Genomic DNA, 18,038 nt, shown 5'->3' on the forward strand with positions numbered 1-18,038 from the left:
GGTGTGTCGAATGCAAACCTTCTTGTTATCTGCCGTCACATTTTCAGGGCTGTGCAAAGTAGAGCTCGTACGTCTTGTAACTTGAAGGTCATGTTCTATCTCACAGTATAACCCTTCACCTGACTCCATATGAGTTCATTGGTATCAAGAGTGCAATGGAAGGGTGGAAGTCTCAGAACACAGTGTCCCGCTTCCTTTGCTCATTCGTCTGAAACATATTTGTCATACTGGTCTCACACTGACTTCACCTATTTGGGGAGCTCTGCAATGATCATATCAGCCTTATATTCCAGTTGGTGAGTGTCTAGCCAAGTAATGATGTGGTCTTTTCTCATTGCCATTGTAGGGATTCGTTCAACTTTCACAGAATGATACTGGGACAGTGTCTGCCATCTCATTGTACAGCTTTGGGGAGGAGCAAGTTAGCTTGACTCCAACCGCGGGCAACGTCACAGAGTTAGGACCTTGCACTCTCGACACTGCAAACAACCAGTCAGGGATGAGTCAGGTGTTAGACTAGCTCCTTGGCCTGCCACTACTGTCGTCACTTCAGGCTTCCCTGGCAGCACCAGAAACAGCCAGAAATGTATGACCTGAGCATTCAGTTTCTGGAGGAATCTAGTGATTTTCCTTATCTGAAGTACCTGGAAGGGCTGGGCTCCCTATTTAAGGCAGGCTGGATGAGCTCATTGGGTTGGTTTGGGTTTAGTTCTGCCAGCAATTGAGACAGTTCAGTTCTGTGAGTGACAGTGCTATGAGCAAGTGCTGTGAAGCACTGGGAGTGCTGTTGTGTGTGAACTGATCACAAATGCAGAACAGTGCAACTGAGCAATGAGGGACAACATTGTAGCTGAGCGAGAGGGATGGTAGATGTGGACTGCTGTGAGTGCTGAACAGCTTACCACGTAGACTTGTGAAACTGTTATGCGGTCTCTAATAATTGTAGAATGAGTTTAAGCATGAACTGCCCTAGGGTGCTAATGACAGTTGTAGAAGTGTGTGGAGTGTAATTGTTTTTAGTCTTAAGTGTCAAGAGTGGATAACTAATATGTCTGAACAGTGAGAACGGAGAGAGAGCACGAACTAGCGAGATTGTGTGTCTGTGTAGTTGTGGAAGTAATTGGTGTTAGTTAATAAATCTTGGAGTAAATGCTACCGGACGTGTATTTATTTACCCACTACCCACCTGCACGTAACAGTATGATGCATTGTCCATTATAATAATGCTCCTGGGTTCAACTTTTGGTAGAAGGGATGAAAACCATACCAAAAAAATGTCACCTGACATTTTTTCATAATGATGTTGTGTAGTTTTGGTTTCAAATATGAGAGTTCCATCGTCCAATAAACAAGAGTCGCTGCCTCCATGAGCAAGCCTATTAAGCAAGTGGCTGTGCAGTTTGGGTCATTTACCTATCAGTTTGCATTAAGGAAATTGTGGGTTCGAACCTCACTATTGGCAGCCCTGAAAACAGTTTTCTGTGGTTTCCCATTTTTACGCCAGGCAAATGCTGGGGCGATGTTAGTGCAATGTAAAGCAGATTGTAATAAATGGTAAGCCCCATGCCTTTCCTGGCCAGCTGTTCCAGGCCAGCTGAAGGTCCAGGAAAAAAGGCCTGTTTCCTGGATGTGACAATAGAATCAGTCTGTGCTTTTGTAGTTGCATGTCCCATGCCTCAACATTTGCCTGGTATGGGTAGGGAAGGTGTGGAGATGGAATTATTAGCAATGTTAATATTATTATGGAGTATGAACGCATGGTGACCTTAGCCACATGCTACTTCGCTATGTAAGGTGAGCAGAAAGCAGACCCAGCACATTCAACTTCCATCTCTCAGCCAGGCTGCTAAAGTGAGCAAGAAAAAAGTGTACAATCAGCAAAGTTAAACTATAAAGTCCGCAAACTTGGAATTTCATCGAACATACAACATTTGTAAGTGTTTGAACAGTTTATAAGACAGTGTTTAAAGATCTATAGTTTTTCTTCTGCCCCAAGGGATAAAAATATTCTTGGTGTTAACATTTTAAGATGTGTTATTTCTGCTCCAAGTAATAGAATAATTTCGGCGTTAACACTTAAAGACTTGTGTTTTTGCAAAACTGTGTCAAGCGTTTAAACAGTTCCTTAGACAGTGTTAAGACCTCTACATACTCATAACTTGAACTGTGCAAATTGTGGAACATTAAATAACTTTCATCAAGTGTTAGAGATCAGCCTGGCTTACATAAACTTCTAAATATTTTGTGAAACAGTAATACAGTGTTTAAACTTTTGAACTGGCAACATAATTTTGCATGTGGACTCCACCAGGTGAGATGAGTGAAATAGTAAATAGTTTGTGATATTACTTTAGGGAATATTAATATAATAATTTACTTACAGACTCATCCAAATGAGATGGGTAATTAATCGTCCATGTGTAAATTTAATTGTAAACCATAGACTGCACTTTGTATGTTGGTGCTAAGTTCAAATAAAGTTAGTGCGATGAGTGGATCTTCAGTATTTGACCTTCCGTTGAGAGTACTTGAATTTAAGATATCTTTGTCAGCATGTTGGAATGGAAACTATTATTGAAGAGAGAAAACATTCTTGCTCGCATTCTAAAAACCTGTCCTTAGTGAAGAACTAATGGACAATATTCTGCCACCACAGAATGATATCGTTAATAGTGTCCGCTTGATGAGAGAGAAACTTTTTGCTTAATGTTGATACCTCAACGTGACCATCATCTGGGGTTGTTTCACTTAGGTGACTGTCACATTGTATGGGTAAAGAATTTGAACATCAGGTTCCCTTTATAACCATCATTGTCTCCATAAGATTGACAATACCCTGAAGCAAGTCTTCCACAATCAGGAAAACCACAATTCTTCTCTCTCTCTCTCTCTCTCTCTTGCTGTTAACAAAGGTTGTATTGAAAATTTTGAGAATTAGTCTATGATTGAAATAGCTGCCTTGGACTTTGAAATAAAGTACTATCCTCATGCGTTTCTGGAGTGAGTGTCAAAAAATTATTAAGGATAATCACATTCATGATGGCCACTGTCAGCGCCAGGATTCAAACACAGGAACCCTTAAGTTCTTTTGTGGAACTTGACTGTAACATTTTCACCTCAAAAGATGGTTTTAAGGCCTCTACACATGACTCAGTCTGCTGGGTAGTTGGCGCAGTAAATCGGGTGCTGTTCTCCATACGACACAATCTGCTGGGTAGTTGGCGCGGTAAATCGGGTGCTGTTCACCACACAACACAATCTGCTGGATCTGAACTGCTGGGTAGTTGGTGCGGTAAATCAGGTGCTGCTTTCCACATGACACAATCTGCTGGGTAGTTGGCGCGGTAAATCGGGTGCTGTTCTCCACACGACACAATCTGCTGGATCTGAACTGCTGGGTACTTGGCATGGTAAATCAGGTGCTGCTTTCAACATGACACAATCTGCTGGGTAGTTGGCGCGGTAAATCAGGTGCTGCTTTCCACATGACATAATCTGCTGGGTAGTTGACGCGGTAAATCAGGTGCTGCTTTCCACATGACACAATCTGCTGGGTAGTTGGCACGGTAAATCAGGTGCTGCTTTCCACATGACACAGTCTGCCGGGCCCGATCTGCTGCGTAGTTGGTGGGATAAATTGGGGGCTGTTCTCCATGCGATACTATCTGCTCGGCCCGATCTGCAGTAGGCCAGCTTGCTTGGCTCTGAAAAAAATCCAACATTATGGTTCCTACATTTTCTAAGCTTCAAGAAAAGGAATTTGCATTGAATTTTTTTGTCAAATAACTTGATACAAAATAGAAAATATTGGGCTGAAAAGTGCTTATTACAGAGAAAAGAATTTAGTCATACAAATTGGCAGTCATACAAATATTAGTGAAAATGGAAGGGTATGTATAGGTATTTTAAGGCAGAAACAGGTTCCAAGAAGGACATTCCAGGAATAATTAATGAAAAAGGGGAGTGTGTATGCAAGGATCTTCTAAAGGTAGAAGTATTCAGTCAGCAGTATGTAAAGATTGTTGGTTACAAGGTTAATGTCCAGATAGAGGAGGAGACTAATACTAAAGAAGTATTCAAATATACATATGATAACAATGACATTTACAATAAGATACAAAAGTTGAAAACTAGAAAAGCGGCTGGAATTGATAAGATTTCTGGGATATACTAAAGACAATGGATTGCGATATAGTACCATATCTGAAGTACTTATTTGATTAGTGTTTGGTTGAAGGAGCTATGCCAAAATGAATGGAGAGTTGCTATAGTATGTGTATAAAGGAAAGGGTGATAGACATAAAGCTGAAAATTACAGGCCAGGAAGTTTGACATGCATTGCATGCAAGCTTTGGGAAGGCATTCTTTCTGATTACATTAGACGTGTTTGCGAAATTAATAACTTGTTCGATAGAAGGCAATTCGGTTTTAGGAAAGGTTATTCCACTGAAGCTCAACTTGTAGGATTCCAGCAAGATATGGCAGATATCCTGGATTCAGGAGGTCAAATAGACTGTATCACGACTGACCTGTCTAAAGCATTTGATAGGTTGGATCATGGGAGACTACTGCCAAAAATGAGTGCAGTTGGACTAGACAAAAGAGTGACTGAATGGGTTACTATATTTCTAGAAAATAGATCTCAGAGAATTAGAGTAGGCGAAGCTTTATCTGATCCTGTAATAATTAAGAGGGGATTTCCTCAAGGAAGTATTTTTGGACCTTTATATTTTCTTATATATCATTGATATGTAATAGCAACTTCTGGCTCGGTGAGGAAAGCAACGGGGAAACTACCTCACTCCTCATTTCCCTAGTACGCCTCTTCATTGATGCCTAGGCCATCTATAACAGCTGATGGCGGAGCTGTTGAGGATCCAACCTGCCTTCGGGCTGAGGACTAAACATAAATACATATTAATGATATGAGTACACAAGTGGAATCAGAGGTAAGGCTTTTTGCGGATGACTTTATTCTGTATGGAGTAATAAATAAGTTACAAGATTGTGATCAACTGCAACGTGACCTCGATAATGTTGTGAGATGGACAGCAGGCAATCGTACGATGACAAACGGGGTTAAAAGTCAGGTTGTGAGTTTCACATATAGGAAAAGTCCTCTCAGTTTTAATTACGGTGTTGATGGGGTGAAAGTTCCTTTTGGGGATCATTGTAAGTATCTAGGTGTTAATATAAGGAAAGATATTCATTGGGGTAATCACATAAATAGGATTGTAAATAAAGGGTACAGATCTCTGCACATGGTTATGAGGGTGTTTAGGGGTTGTAGTAAGGATGTAAAGGAGAGGGCATAGAAGTCTCTGGTATGACCCCAACTGGAGTATGGTTCCAGTGTATGGGACCCTCACCACGATTACCTGATTCAAGAACAGGAAAAAATCCAAAGAAAAGCAGCTCGATATGTTCTGGGTGATTTCCGACAAAAGAGTAGCGTTACAAAAATGTTGCAAAGTTTATGCAAGGAAGAATTGGGAGAAAGAAGACGAGCTGCTCAACTAAGTGGTATGTCTCACTTCATTTACAAAAGGAGTATATTTATTACCCCACCTATTCAATACAATTAGTACCACATTATGTGGTTAATTAAACATAGAAAATCTAAATATTATGGGGGCATGTTTAGATTTTCTATGTTTAATTAACCACATAACGTGGTACTAATTGTATTGAATAGGTGGGGTAATAAATATACTCCTTTTGTAAGCTAAGTGAGATTGCTGCTTTCAATATGGAACAAAAATGAGAGTGATGGTTTGTATTGTTAGTGGTATGTCCCGAGCTGTCAGCGGAGAGATGGCGTGGAATGACATTAGTAGACGAATAAGTTTGAGTGGCGTCTTTAAAAGTAGGAAAGATCACAATATGAAGATAAAGTTGGAATTCAAGAGGACAAATTGGGGCAAATATTCATTTACAGGAAGGGGAGTTAGGGGTTGGAATAACTTACCACGGGAGATGTTCAATAAATTTCCTATTTCTTTGACATCATTTAAGAAAACGCTAGGAAAACAACAGATAGGGAATCTGCCACCTGGGTGACTGCCCTAAATGCAGATCAGTATTGATTGATTGATTGATTGATTGATTGATTGATTGATTGATTGATTGATTGATTGATTGATTGATATTATTAAAGGTCTAGAACCATTCGATTTTAGAAACTTTCTACGAATGGATATCGACACTTTCAATGAACAGCTCAGTATTGTGGCTCTTTTAATAAGGAAACAAGACAGTGCAATGAGGGAAAGTTTGAGTGTTGAAGAGCATCTTTAAGACTAAGGCTTTTTTTAAGACTAAGATTCTTAGCAATCTGAGCGAGTTACGAACATTTGCAATTTAGTGTGGCCGTGTCACTACATATTTTCAGTTTTCCTTTTTAAAACAGGGGTGGCCACGTCCTCATCAACCAGTTTATATTTATCTAGTCAAATTTCTGACGCTTGATTGCGTGTATCTCTATTGAGATAATTGGAACTTGAAATATCCCATAGACCGGGAATATCTTAGTATAGTTCCAAAATGTCCTTCCAAACCTCTTTCTCCTTTTCTGGCATTATAATAATCGATTGTAATAATCTACTAATCTAATTGAAATAACCTACTCACTGCACTCAATTAATACGTAACACATGCTAGGTGGCCGCAAGGCAGTTCATGACAAATCAGCCTGAGTTGTACAACCGCCCTAAACACGCCCATCTTGCAGAGTTTCGCGATAGTGAGTAGGGAGATTGTGTGGGACCCTGTAGATTGGGCCCAGCAGATTGGGTCATGTGTAGAGGCTGTTAAGCTTCTCGTTTGTTTATAGTCCTGACGCTCAAAGCATACCCACACGGTATCCTCTGATCTCAAAACTTGGCCCACCCTGGTAATAATGAGGGTTGTCATTCTGCCCACCCTAGTGATAATGAGGGTTGTCAGTCGGTTTCTTTCCTCTGGACACAAGAGGCGCGTGTCATTTAAAAGGCAAGTGAGCTCTGTCAAAAGCAAGGTTGTCATATTTTGCATCGATTATTTAAACATGTTAACATTTAATTTATTCTAAAGTCAAAATATAAATATAAAAACTTGATCATGAACCACAGCACACACTGATATCGCAGAATAATTTGTTTCGTGGTTAACACGTGCGGTGGTCGCAGATGTTGAAAGAAAGAAAGAAAGAAAGAAAGAAAGAAAGAAAAAACAGGAAGAAGGAATTGGCAAATAAACTCGACAAAGACTAAACTTAAATTGATACCAAAGTAGGCCTATTAAAATATTATACGTAATTTCATGCTGCTAATATCAGTGTCTCGCTTTCAGTAAAGAAAGGAAAAGTACAACAATTATTTACAATTTGTTTAATGTCGCACCATCACAGATAGGTGTTATGGCGACGATGGGTTAGGAAAGGCCTAGGAGTGGGAAGGAAGTGCCCGTAGCCTTAATTAAGGTACTTCCCCAGCATTTTCCTGGTGTGAAAATGGGAAACCACGGAGAACCATCTTCAGAGCTGCCGACATTGGGGCTTGAACCCATTATCTCCCCGATGCAAGCTCACAGCGGTGCGCCCCTAACCACACGGCCAACTCACCCAGCAAAGGAAAAGTAAAATCATGAACTAGGGACTGGGATAATAATAATAATAATAATAATAATAATAATAATAATATTAATAATAATTGTCCGCCTCTGTAGTGTAGTGGTTAGTATGATTAGCTGCCACCCCCGGAGGCCCGCATTCGATTCCCAGCTCTGCCACGAAATTTGAAAAGTGGTATGAGGGCTGGAACGGGGTCCACTCAACCTCGGGAGGTCAACTGAGTAGAGGTGGGTTCGATTCCCACCTCAGCCATCCTGGAAGTGGTTTTCCGTGTTTTCCCCCTTCTCCTCCAGGCAAATGCCGGGATGGTACCTAACTTACGGCCACGGCCACTTCCTTCCCTCTTCCCTGCCTATCCCTTCCAATCTTCCAATCCCCCACCAAGGCCCCTGTTCAGCATAGCAGGTGAGGCCGCCTGGGCGAGGTACTGGTAATTCTCCCCGGTTGTATAATTTCCAGGTGTGATTCCCATGGTCTCCACATCACTGCATGAAGTGAAATGAAAAGCAACACACTTCACAAATATTAATTAACAAAGCAAAGAAATAATCCAAAACTTTCAAACAGCGAACAAAGCAAGTGTGAATCGTCTGAGCTGAAAAAAGAGACTGACGTCTGTTTAACAAGAGGTGCATTAACAACAGAGTTGTGAGGATTTCTGAAGGGGAATGCGAACTTCCGTTTTAAAGCCCACTGCCGTCATAAATCACCCCCTGCTAGGCAAGTGAGTGGTCAGGGAGATCAAACGTTTGCCGAACTCTTTGAATGCCGCTGGGTACGCTTTGCCCATCTCAGCTATAAAATCCTAGTTGAGGTCTTGGCAGTTTACTACAGTAGTTCTTGTCGTCTTTTCATATTTTTATTTATTGTTAATATTATTATTTCATTGTTTATTCATTATTTATTATTTTATTTCTTAAAAGAGGAAATATACAAGCACGCTTGGAGATTTTATGTCAGTTCTCTATTCTAAGCTATAAGACCTCTATGTGGAATCTGAACAACAAAAACGTGACTTTTCATTTCAAAAAATGCCCATGTATTCCTCGGCAGGTGAACTGCAGCAACAGTTCTACTTCCAGTATCACATAACTCTCATGCTCCTTCTTTCTTTAAAAATAATTCATAAGTCATTTGCTGACATCCCTGTTATTTTTTATTCAGCCCTTCATCTTTCTCATTCCCCTGGAATAGACAAGTTTGTATCCTCACATTTTCTTCTGCTCATACGTTAGTGCCTTGCACATTGAAACTCTTTATACATGTGAACCTACAGTTAGAATGAGTTTACAATTTTGATAATAAAAATCTAATCCCATGGCCCTACAGCCCTGATGGTGATGGTGGTGGTGATTACTGTTTTAAGAGGAAGTAAAACTAGGCAACCATCCTCTATATAACACTAATCAGAGAGAAAAAATGGAAGAGATCCGACACTTCGAAAAATAAATGTATCGGCCAAAGGCAGACAAAGACCACAAAGGGCGTGAAAATGAAAGACTCCCTAGGCCTCCACACGTAATACCGTTGGGGTCGGAAATGAACAAGAGTTGACCAAGCAAGGTTGGATAGGATAGATGACAGTGAGGAGCCTGGCACAAGAAAGTGGCAGTAATGCCAGGACTCATCTAAGGGTCCCGTGGTCGCCAACCCACGCTCCAAACTTCATAGCCCTCGAGGCCCCTATTAGTTGCCTCTTACGGCAGGCAGGGGATACCATGGGTGTTATTCTACTGCCCCCACCCACAGGGGGAAGCACAGCCCTGATGAGTCATGGCCTACAAAGCGACCGCTGCCCAGTCCAAAGGCCTGCAGATTAAAAAGTGATACCTAGTCAGCACGACAAATCCTCTAGGCCATTATTCTTGGGTTTCTAGACCAGGGCGCTATCTCACTGTTAGATAGGGTCCTCCGTTGTTTTCACTTAGGCTGAATGGACCTTAAACCAGGCCTCAGATCCAGATGGAAATCCCTGAACTGGCCAGAAATCAAACAAAGGGCCTCTGGCCTCCGCGCTTGTTACCCCTAAACACACATAATGATTTTATTTTTGCATTCCGACAGTAATAAGTTTTGTGCTAACGTTCTGATATTATACAGACAGGTTCAGTCTCTGGCAAGCAGTCTTTCAGATTAATTAATATGCTGGGCTGAGTGGCTCAAACATTGAACTCCTTGGCTGAATGGTCAGCATTGAGGCCTTCAGTTCAGAGGGTCTCGGGTTCAATTCCCAGCAAAGTCGAGGATTGTAATTGCATGTGATTAATTTTTCTGGCTTGGGGACTGGTTGTTTGTGTTTGTCCCAAACGTTGACCTTCGTATTCAGACAACACGTTACAAAATCTGAAGAAGAAGTAGCCAGCCTGACCTTTTTACGACGACATCGCAAACATGTAAAGGACTTGAGAAATGGTTCGTGGAATGTTTTAACCCTTTACCAAGCTGGAAACCTAAGAAAGTTGGTCGATCAGCTGGATGAGTATTGACTAGATATTCCTGCTATTCAAGAAGTGAGATGGATTGGTGAAGGAGTGATACAGAGGAGAAATCACATGGTATTCTATAGCTGCCACATGAAGGATCACATGTTTGGTACTGGTTTTATTGTCAATAAGCAGATAAAACATATTATCATGGATTTTTGAGCAAAATCACATAGATTGTGTAGACTTAGAATTAGAGGGAAGTTCTTCAATTACAGTCTTATCTGTGCACATGCTCCAACTGAAGAGAAGTGTGACGAAGATAAAGATTCATTTTACAATGAATTGGATGAAATTTATAATGAGTGCCCAAGAGCAGACTGTAAAATAATCTTTGGGGATTTGAATGCGAAGATAGGAAAGGAAGACGAATACAGACCTTGTATTGGAAAATATAGCTTGCATGATATTTCTAATGATAATGGAATCAGGCTTATACATTTTGCATCCTCGAGAAATATGGTAGTGGGAAGTACAACTTTTAATCACAAGGACATACATAAAATGACATGGAAGTCTCCAGATGGAAGTACTTTTAACCAAATTGACCACCTCTTAATAGATGCAGGACACTTCTCTAACTTGATGGATGTTAGAAGTTATAGGGGGGCCAATATTGACTCTGACCACTACCTTGTGGTAGCAACTATTAGAAGCCGAATATTTAATGCAAGAAAGGTACGTGGATCCAATGCAAGAAAGTTCAACAGTGCCTGGCTGAAGGAGCCCAAAACTGCTCTCAGATATGCTAGCTTGCTTCATGAGGCCCTGACCAATTTAACTAATAGTGAGAGTATTGATGAAATCTGGAAGAATCTTAAAGACGCACTATTAAAAACTGCAAATGTAGTTTTAGAAAGGGAAGAGAAAGTCTGGCACAACAGTTGGTTTGATGAAGAGTGTGCACAATCAACAACCTTAAAAAATGAAGCATACAAGAGAATGCAACAGAGGAACCACACCCAAAAAGCAGTGGAAAAGTATAGAACTTCCGAAGAGAAGAAAAGAGATTGCACAAGAAGAAAAAGAGACAGTATGAGAGGAAAGAATTAAAATAAATGGAACGGTTGAAAGGGATGAATGATGTGAGAGCTTTCTGTCAGAAGTTAAAGAAAAGTCGTACGGATTTCCAGCCTAGAACAAGTTCGTGTAGAGATAAAGATGGTATAATACTGGGCAGTGAGGTAGCAATACTAGAAAGATGGGCCCAATATTTTGATGAACTGTTGAATGAAAGTCCAGGTGATAACCAAGTAACCGTACCTCCTGTACATACAAGAAAATCAGACATAGAAGTACCGATACCTACTGTTGAGGAAGTTGAGCTTGGCATTAAGAAGTTAAAGAATAACAAAGCCCCAGGAATGGATTTAATACAATCAGAGCTTGTGAAAAATGCTGGAAAAGAATTTGTTCAACACTTTCACAAACTAGTGGCCAAGATATGGGTAGGTGAAACGATCCCTGATGAATGGAATGTAGGTATCATCTGCCCGATACGTAAGAAAGGTGATATCATGATGTGTTCTAACTATAGAGGTATTTGCTTATTATCCATTGCTTATAAAATATTTTCCAATATTCTCTTTAGCAGATTGGTGCCTTACGTGGAAAATGTGGTTGGTGACTATCAATGCGGATTTCGCCAAGGAAGATCTACTATTGATCACATCTTTACAATTCGCCATATACTTGAAAAATGTAAAGAATTTGGAATTGATACATACCATCTCTTCATTAACTTCAGATCAGCCTATGACAGCATTGATAGAAGTAATCTCTTTGTAGCAAAGGAAGAGTTTGAGATCCCTAAGAAATTTATTGCCCTTGTGAAAGCTACCATGGAAAATACTCTGAATCAAATTAAGATCCAGAATATGTTATCAAGTGTTGTAATGACCAAGAACGGAGTTAGGCAAGGAGATTCATTATCATGCCTTTTGTTCAATATAGCTTTGGAGAAAGTTGTTAAGAGATGCAACTATCAACACAATGGGAACCATCTTATATAAATCAGTTCAAATTTTGGCATATGCAGATGATATTGATTTAATCGCAAGAACACCAAGATTATTGAAAGAAGCTTTCACAAGCCTCGAAAAAGCAGCAAGAAAGATAAATTTACAGATTAATAAAGGGAAAACTAAGTACTTGCCCGTAACCAAGAAAGACTACCCTAGTGGGTCTACATTCATAGAAATTGGCTCGTATAAGTTTGATGTTGTGCGTAGCTTTACCTACCTTGGATCAGAAGTTAATTCCAAGAACAATGTTAGTTCTGAAGTCCAAAAACGTATACTGTCTGCTAACATGTGCTATCATGGCCTCAGAAAACATCTGAAGTCTAAGCTGCTGTTCAGGAAAACTGAAGTCCTGATGTATAAAGTTTTAGTAAAGCCTGTATTAACATATGGTGCTGAGACCTGAACACTCTCAAAATCTGATGAAAGACAGCTCCATATATTTGAAAGAAGGATTTTGAGGCAAATGTTTGGGCCAGTGGAAGAAAATAGTGTCTGGAGAAGATAAAATCATGAATTGTATAATATACAACGAACCAAATATTGTTAACTGTATAAAGATCAGAAGTTTGGAGTGGGCAGGACATGTGCTGCGTGCTAATGACAGAATGATAAAGAAGATATTTAATGCAGTGCCAGAAAGAATCAGGAAAGTTGGCAGACCAAAGTTAAGGTGGGAAGAAGGGGTGAGAGAGGATGTAAAGATAATTGGAATCACGAATTGGAGGAGCTCTGCACTTAACAGGAAAGAATGGGAAAAACTTCTTCGGAAGGCCAAGGCCCACAAGGGGCTGTCGCGCCAGTGATGATGATGATTCAGACAACACAACACACTACCAACCACCACAGAACCATGCAATAGTGATTACATCCCTTCAGATAGGGTTGGCACCAGGAAGGGCATCCAGCTGTAAAATAGGGCCACATACACATGTGAGATGCATTTCGCACCTGCGACCCCACAAGGTGTGGCAAAGGCGGTAGAGGAAGAAGAGTGGCTCAGTGGCTCAGACGGTAGAGTCCTGGCCTTCTGACCTCAACATGGCAGGTTCAATCCTGGCTCAGTCAAGTGGTATTTGAAGGTGCTCAAATACGTCAGCCTCATGTCGGTAGATTTCCTGGCACATTAAAGAACTCCTGTGGGACTGAATTTTGACACCTCACCATTTTCAAACAACCATAAAAGTAGTTAGTGGGACATAAAGCCAGTAACATTTATTAGTATGTACACCTGTAAAAAGATAGGAACCTTAGTAATTAAACATAGTGGGATCATCTTTCAGATTGATGTTGCATGGTGTCAGTATCAATCAAAAATCTGTATGTGTCTGTGGTTTCTTCTATTTTAATCTGAACATTTTGTTATAAACTCTGAATTCCTCCTCTTTTGCCAGCAATAGTTGCAGTATTGTTCTGTGTAGTAAACTGTCTTTCTAAACATAATATCATTTTCGTAGGTATTTTCACCCCTTCATACTTCAGTATTCTTCAAGAGAGTGTAGTCGCTCTGTTTGGTCGCCTTGTCTTTGAGCACAATGTTCCACCGATTCAACTAGAACCTGTTGCTCGGAAGATACATCATAACTTGGTCTACAGCGTTGTACATAACTGCTGCCCCATAATCCCTGATAGAGCACTAGAAAGACAAACTCCTAGTCACGAGTGTTGCAAGACTAATGTTGGAGTAACATGGGGAAAAGTAATTTTGAATGATTGCAATGAGGTCAGTATGTGTTTTTGTTTGCTTATGTTCTTTTTACTATTTCTTTCTTTCTTTCTTTCTTTCTTTCTTTCTTTCTTTCTTTCTTTCTTTCTTTCTTTCTTTCTTTCTTTCTTTCTTTCTTTCTTTATTTATTTATTTATTTATTTATTTATTTATTTATTTATTTATTTATTTATTTATTTATTTATTTATTTATTTATTTATTTATTTATTTATTTATTTATTTATTTATTTATTTATTTATTTATTTATTTATTTATTTATTTATTTATTTATTTATTTATTTATTTATTTATTTATTTATTTATTTATTTATTTATTTATTTATTTATTTATTTATTTATTTATTTATTTATTTATTTATTTATTTATTTATTTATTTATTTATTTATTTATTTATTTATTTATTTATTTATTTATTTATTTATTTATTTATTTATTTATTTATTTATTTATTTATTTATTTATTTATTTATTTATTTATTTATTTATTTATTTATTTATTTATTTATTTATTTATTTATTTATTTATTTATTTATTTATTTATTTATTTATTTATTTATTTATTTATTTATTTATTTATTTATTTATTTATTTATTTATTTATTTATTTATTTATTTATTTATTTATTTATTTATTTATTTATTTATTTATTTATTTATTTATTTATTTATTTATTTATTTATTTATTTATTTATTTATTTATTTATTTATTTATTTATTTATTTATTTATTTATTTATTTATTTATTTATTTATTTATTTATTTATTTATTTATTTATTTATTTATTTATTTATTTATTTATTTATTTATTTATTTATTTATTTATTTATTTATTTATTTATTTATTTATTTATTTATTTATTTATTTATTTATTTATTTATTTATTTATTTATTTATTTATTTATTTATTTATTTATTTATTTATTTATTTATTTATTTATTTATTTATTTATTTATTTATTTATTTATTTATTTATTTATTTATTTATTTATTTATTTATTTATTTATTTATTTATTTATTTATTTATTTATTTATTTATTTATTTATTTATTTATTTATTTATTTATTTATTTATTTATTTATTTATTTATTTATTTATTTATTTATTTATTTATTTATTTATTTATTTATTTATTTATTTATTTATTTATTTACATGGCTTGTGTGTGTAGGTGTTCAAATTTAAAAGTTAGAGTGTAAACTTGTAATTTTAATGAACTCTCTATCAATTTTTGAAGCATAAATGAATTTATCATCATGTGTATGTATACCTTTTACCTTCTGCTACCATCATCACCCTTTTCCAGGTGCATCTAGATCAGGGAAAATATGGTTTCACTTCATTGTACCCATATCTTGACCCGTCTTCATCCCTTATCGCATTCCACTCCAGGGTCATCCATGTAAACTAGGTCTTACTCAACTTCTCTTCTTGTTCACTTCTAATGCAATGATTTGTTGTTTCCTTGCTCTTTCATCATTCATCCATTAAATGTGTCTAAACCATCTCAGGCCACTTTTCTTAAATTTAGCATTTCATATTTTCTTATTTCATTGCTGTCATCATCATCATCATCATTTTCCCTTTTCTAGCTCCAGCTTATTTATTCCTGTAAATTTTTGTATCACATTCTACCTCTTCTAATCCTATACAACATACTTCGGAAAAACTTACCTGCTGCCTATATTTCCAGGTCTGGTCTCATTAGCTTATTGTTCTTAACCTACCCCATCCATCATAACCTGAATCCCATCAGCCTCTTTCCTTTCATATGTCGTTCCTTGGTCTGTTTTGGCATTCTTTCTTCTTGTATTTTACTAAATATTGAAGGAGAGAGTTTACTAATTCTTGCTACCATTTGAGATTGAGATGTATTGTGAATCACCTTTTAGTTATTGTATTTCTTTCTTTAGCCTTACGATGGAACCAGCCTTCATCCTGTAGGTGTTGTTCAAAAGTTGCTGTCAGAACTCCTGGAAGAGCTAGCAAACCACGGGTCTGGTGATGTACTAAATCAGGAAGCAGCTACAGAAATGGCATCTCATCATAAGGTTCAGGAGGTGCTATTTGCTACCCGGGCCCTGTCTGCGGTAGATCTGAGCTTGCTGGTGTCAGGAGATGAAATGTTAGCCTTTTTCATCAATATAACTAATCTTCTGTGGATTCACAGTTTGCTAGTTCTTGAGTGCGATGGAATCAAGTCACAAGACAATGAGGAGGAGGAGGAGAAGGACAAGAAGGAGAAGGAGAGAGCCTTATTTGGCCTGTTGTCTAAATGTCCAGTAAAGAGATTTGTAAGTCTCAAATGTGTTGGATATAAAGTTGGCCAACTGGGATTTTTATCCTTGTTCACTCTTCAGCAGCTTCTGTATGGCAAAGAATCAGCATTTCCATTTGATTCATCACTAAAAAGTTTTATAAGATCTGAAGAAGATAAGGAATGTGGAAAAGGAGTTTTTGGAGATTTTAATTTCTCATCTGATCCTAGGAGTTTGTTTGTTTTAATGAATGGACAACAACATTCTCCTAAAGTGCAGGTTTGTATTTCAAACTATACTCTTAAGATTGAGCACCCACCAATGTGGTGTAGCACGTGGCATGGCACATAACCTGACAAGTGCCTAGTATCTAGCATGCAACTTCATACTAAACCACTATAAAGAAATACACACCAACAGCTGGACCAATAGATGTGACAATGACTCGTGATATGCTGTGTCACTGTCAGACAAATGCAACTTTCAGCTTTATCAATCAATCAATAACTACTGATCTGCAATTAGGGCAGTTGCCCAGGTGACAGGTTCCCTATCTGTTATTTTCTTAGCCTTTCCTTAAATGACTTTAAAGAAATTGGAAATTTATTGAACATCTCCCTTGGTAAGTTATTCTAGTCCCAACTCCCCTTCCTATAAATGAATATTTGGCCCACTTTGTCCTCTTGAATTCCAACTTTATCTTCATGTTGTGATGTTTCCTACTTTTAACAACACCACTCACACTTATTTGTCTACTAACGTCATTCCACGCCATTTCTCCCCTGACAGCTTGGAACATACCACTTATAATACCAATATAGTTGGTCCAATATTGGTCGTCGTAAATTTTCCAGCTAACGCATTCCTGGTTGCTAGCGTTTCGCCCCAGTGTGCTAAGTTGGGCTCATCAGTTGGTACATAGCACACCTACAAAGACGTATGGCTAGTGCGTACCGTGGATGCCACTGTGTAGGCTACTTGGAGCCACCAGTAGTGCCAATGCACAATGAGAGACTTTGTCCCATTTTCAAAAATTGTGCCTGCCTGGCCATCAGGAATGAGTTAGCAGGAAAATTTATAATGTCCAATAATGGACCAACTATATTGGAATTATAAATTTACTCATTCGGAACAAATATTTCAGGTTCCCTCATCACATACCACTTAGTTGAGCAGCTCATCTTCCTTCTCCCAAGTCTTCCCAGTCCAAACCATGCAACATTTTTATAATGTTACTCTTTTGTCGGAAATCACCCATTACAAATCAAGCTGCTTTTTTATGGATTTTTTCCAGTTCTTGAATCAAGTAATCCTGGTGAGGGTCCGATACACTGGAACCATACTGTAGTTGGGGTCTTACTAGAGACTTACGTGCCCTCTCCTTTACATCCTTATTACAACCCCTAAATCCTTCATACCAAGTGCAGAGATCTGCACCTTTTATTTACAGTCCCATTTATGCGATTACCTCAATGAAGATCATAGGTACATAAAAACCAAACCGAACTCCATGGCGCTACAGCCCTTGAAGGGCCTTGGCCTACCAAGCGACTGCTGCTCAGCCTGAAGGCCTGCAGATTACAAGGAGTCGTGTGGTCAGCACGACGATTCCTCTCGGCCATTATTCTTGGCTTTCTAGACCGGGGCCGCTATCTCACCTTCAGATAGCTCCTCGAACCAGCCCTCAGGTCCAGGTAAAAATCCCTGACCTGGCCGGGAATCAAACCCGGGGCCTCCGGATAAGAGGCAAGTACGATACCCCTACACCACGGGGCCGGCTCATAGGTACGTAGGTACTTAAAATGATCCCAAAATGCATTAATTAAAACTGAGAGGACTTTTCCTATTTGTGAAAATCACAACCTGACTTCTAACCCCGTTTATCATCATACCATTGCCTGCTGTCCATATCACAACATTATCAAGGTCATTTT

General features: G+C 38.0%; 1 protein-coding gene across 1 annotated transcript in view; it reads left to right on the forward strand.

The window, feature by feature from the left end:
- Sptz (Spastizin) overlaps positions 1-18,038 on the forward strand; it is a 713,541-nt gene that overhangs the window by 349,785 nt on the left and 345,718 nt on the right. Inside the window, exons 17-18 of the mRNA XM_067139843.2 lie at positions 13,571-13,836; positions 15,760-16,383. Coding sequence (XP_066995944.2) covers positions 13,571-13,836; positions 15,760-16,383 — 890 coding nt within the window. The remainder of the gene's footprint in view (positions 1-13,570; positions 13,837-15,759; positions 16,384-18,038) is intronic.

This window comes from Anabrus simplex, chromosome 2 (assembly GCF_040414725.1).
Source record: "Anabrus simplex isolate iqAnaSimp1 chromosome 2, ASM4041472v1, whole genome shotgun sequence".
In the NCBI taxonomy this organism is placed as follows: Eukaryota; Metazoa; Arthropoda; class Insecta; order Orthoptera; family Tettigoniidae; genus Anabrus; species Anabrus simplex.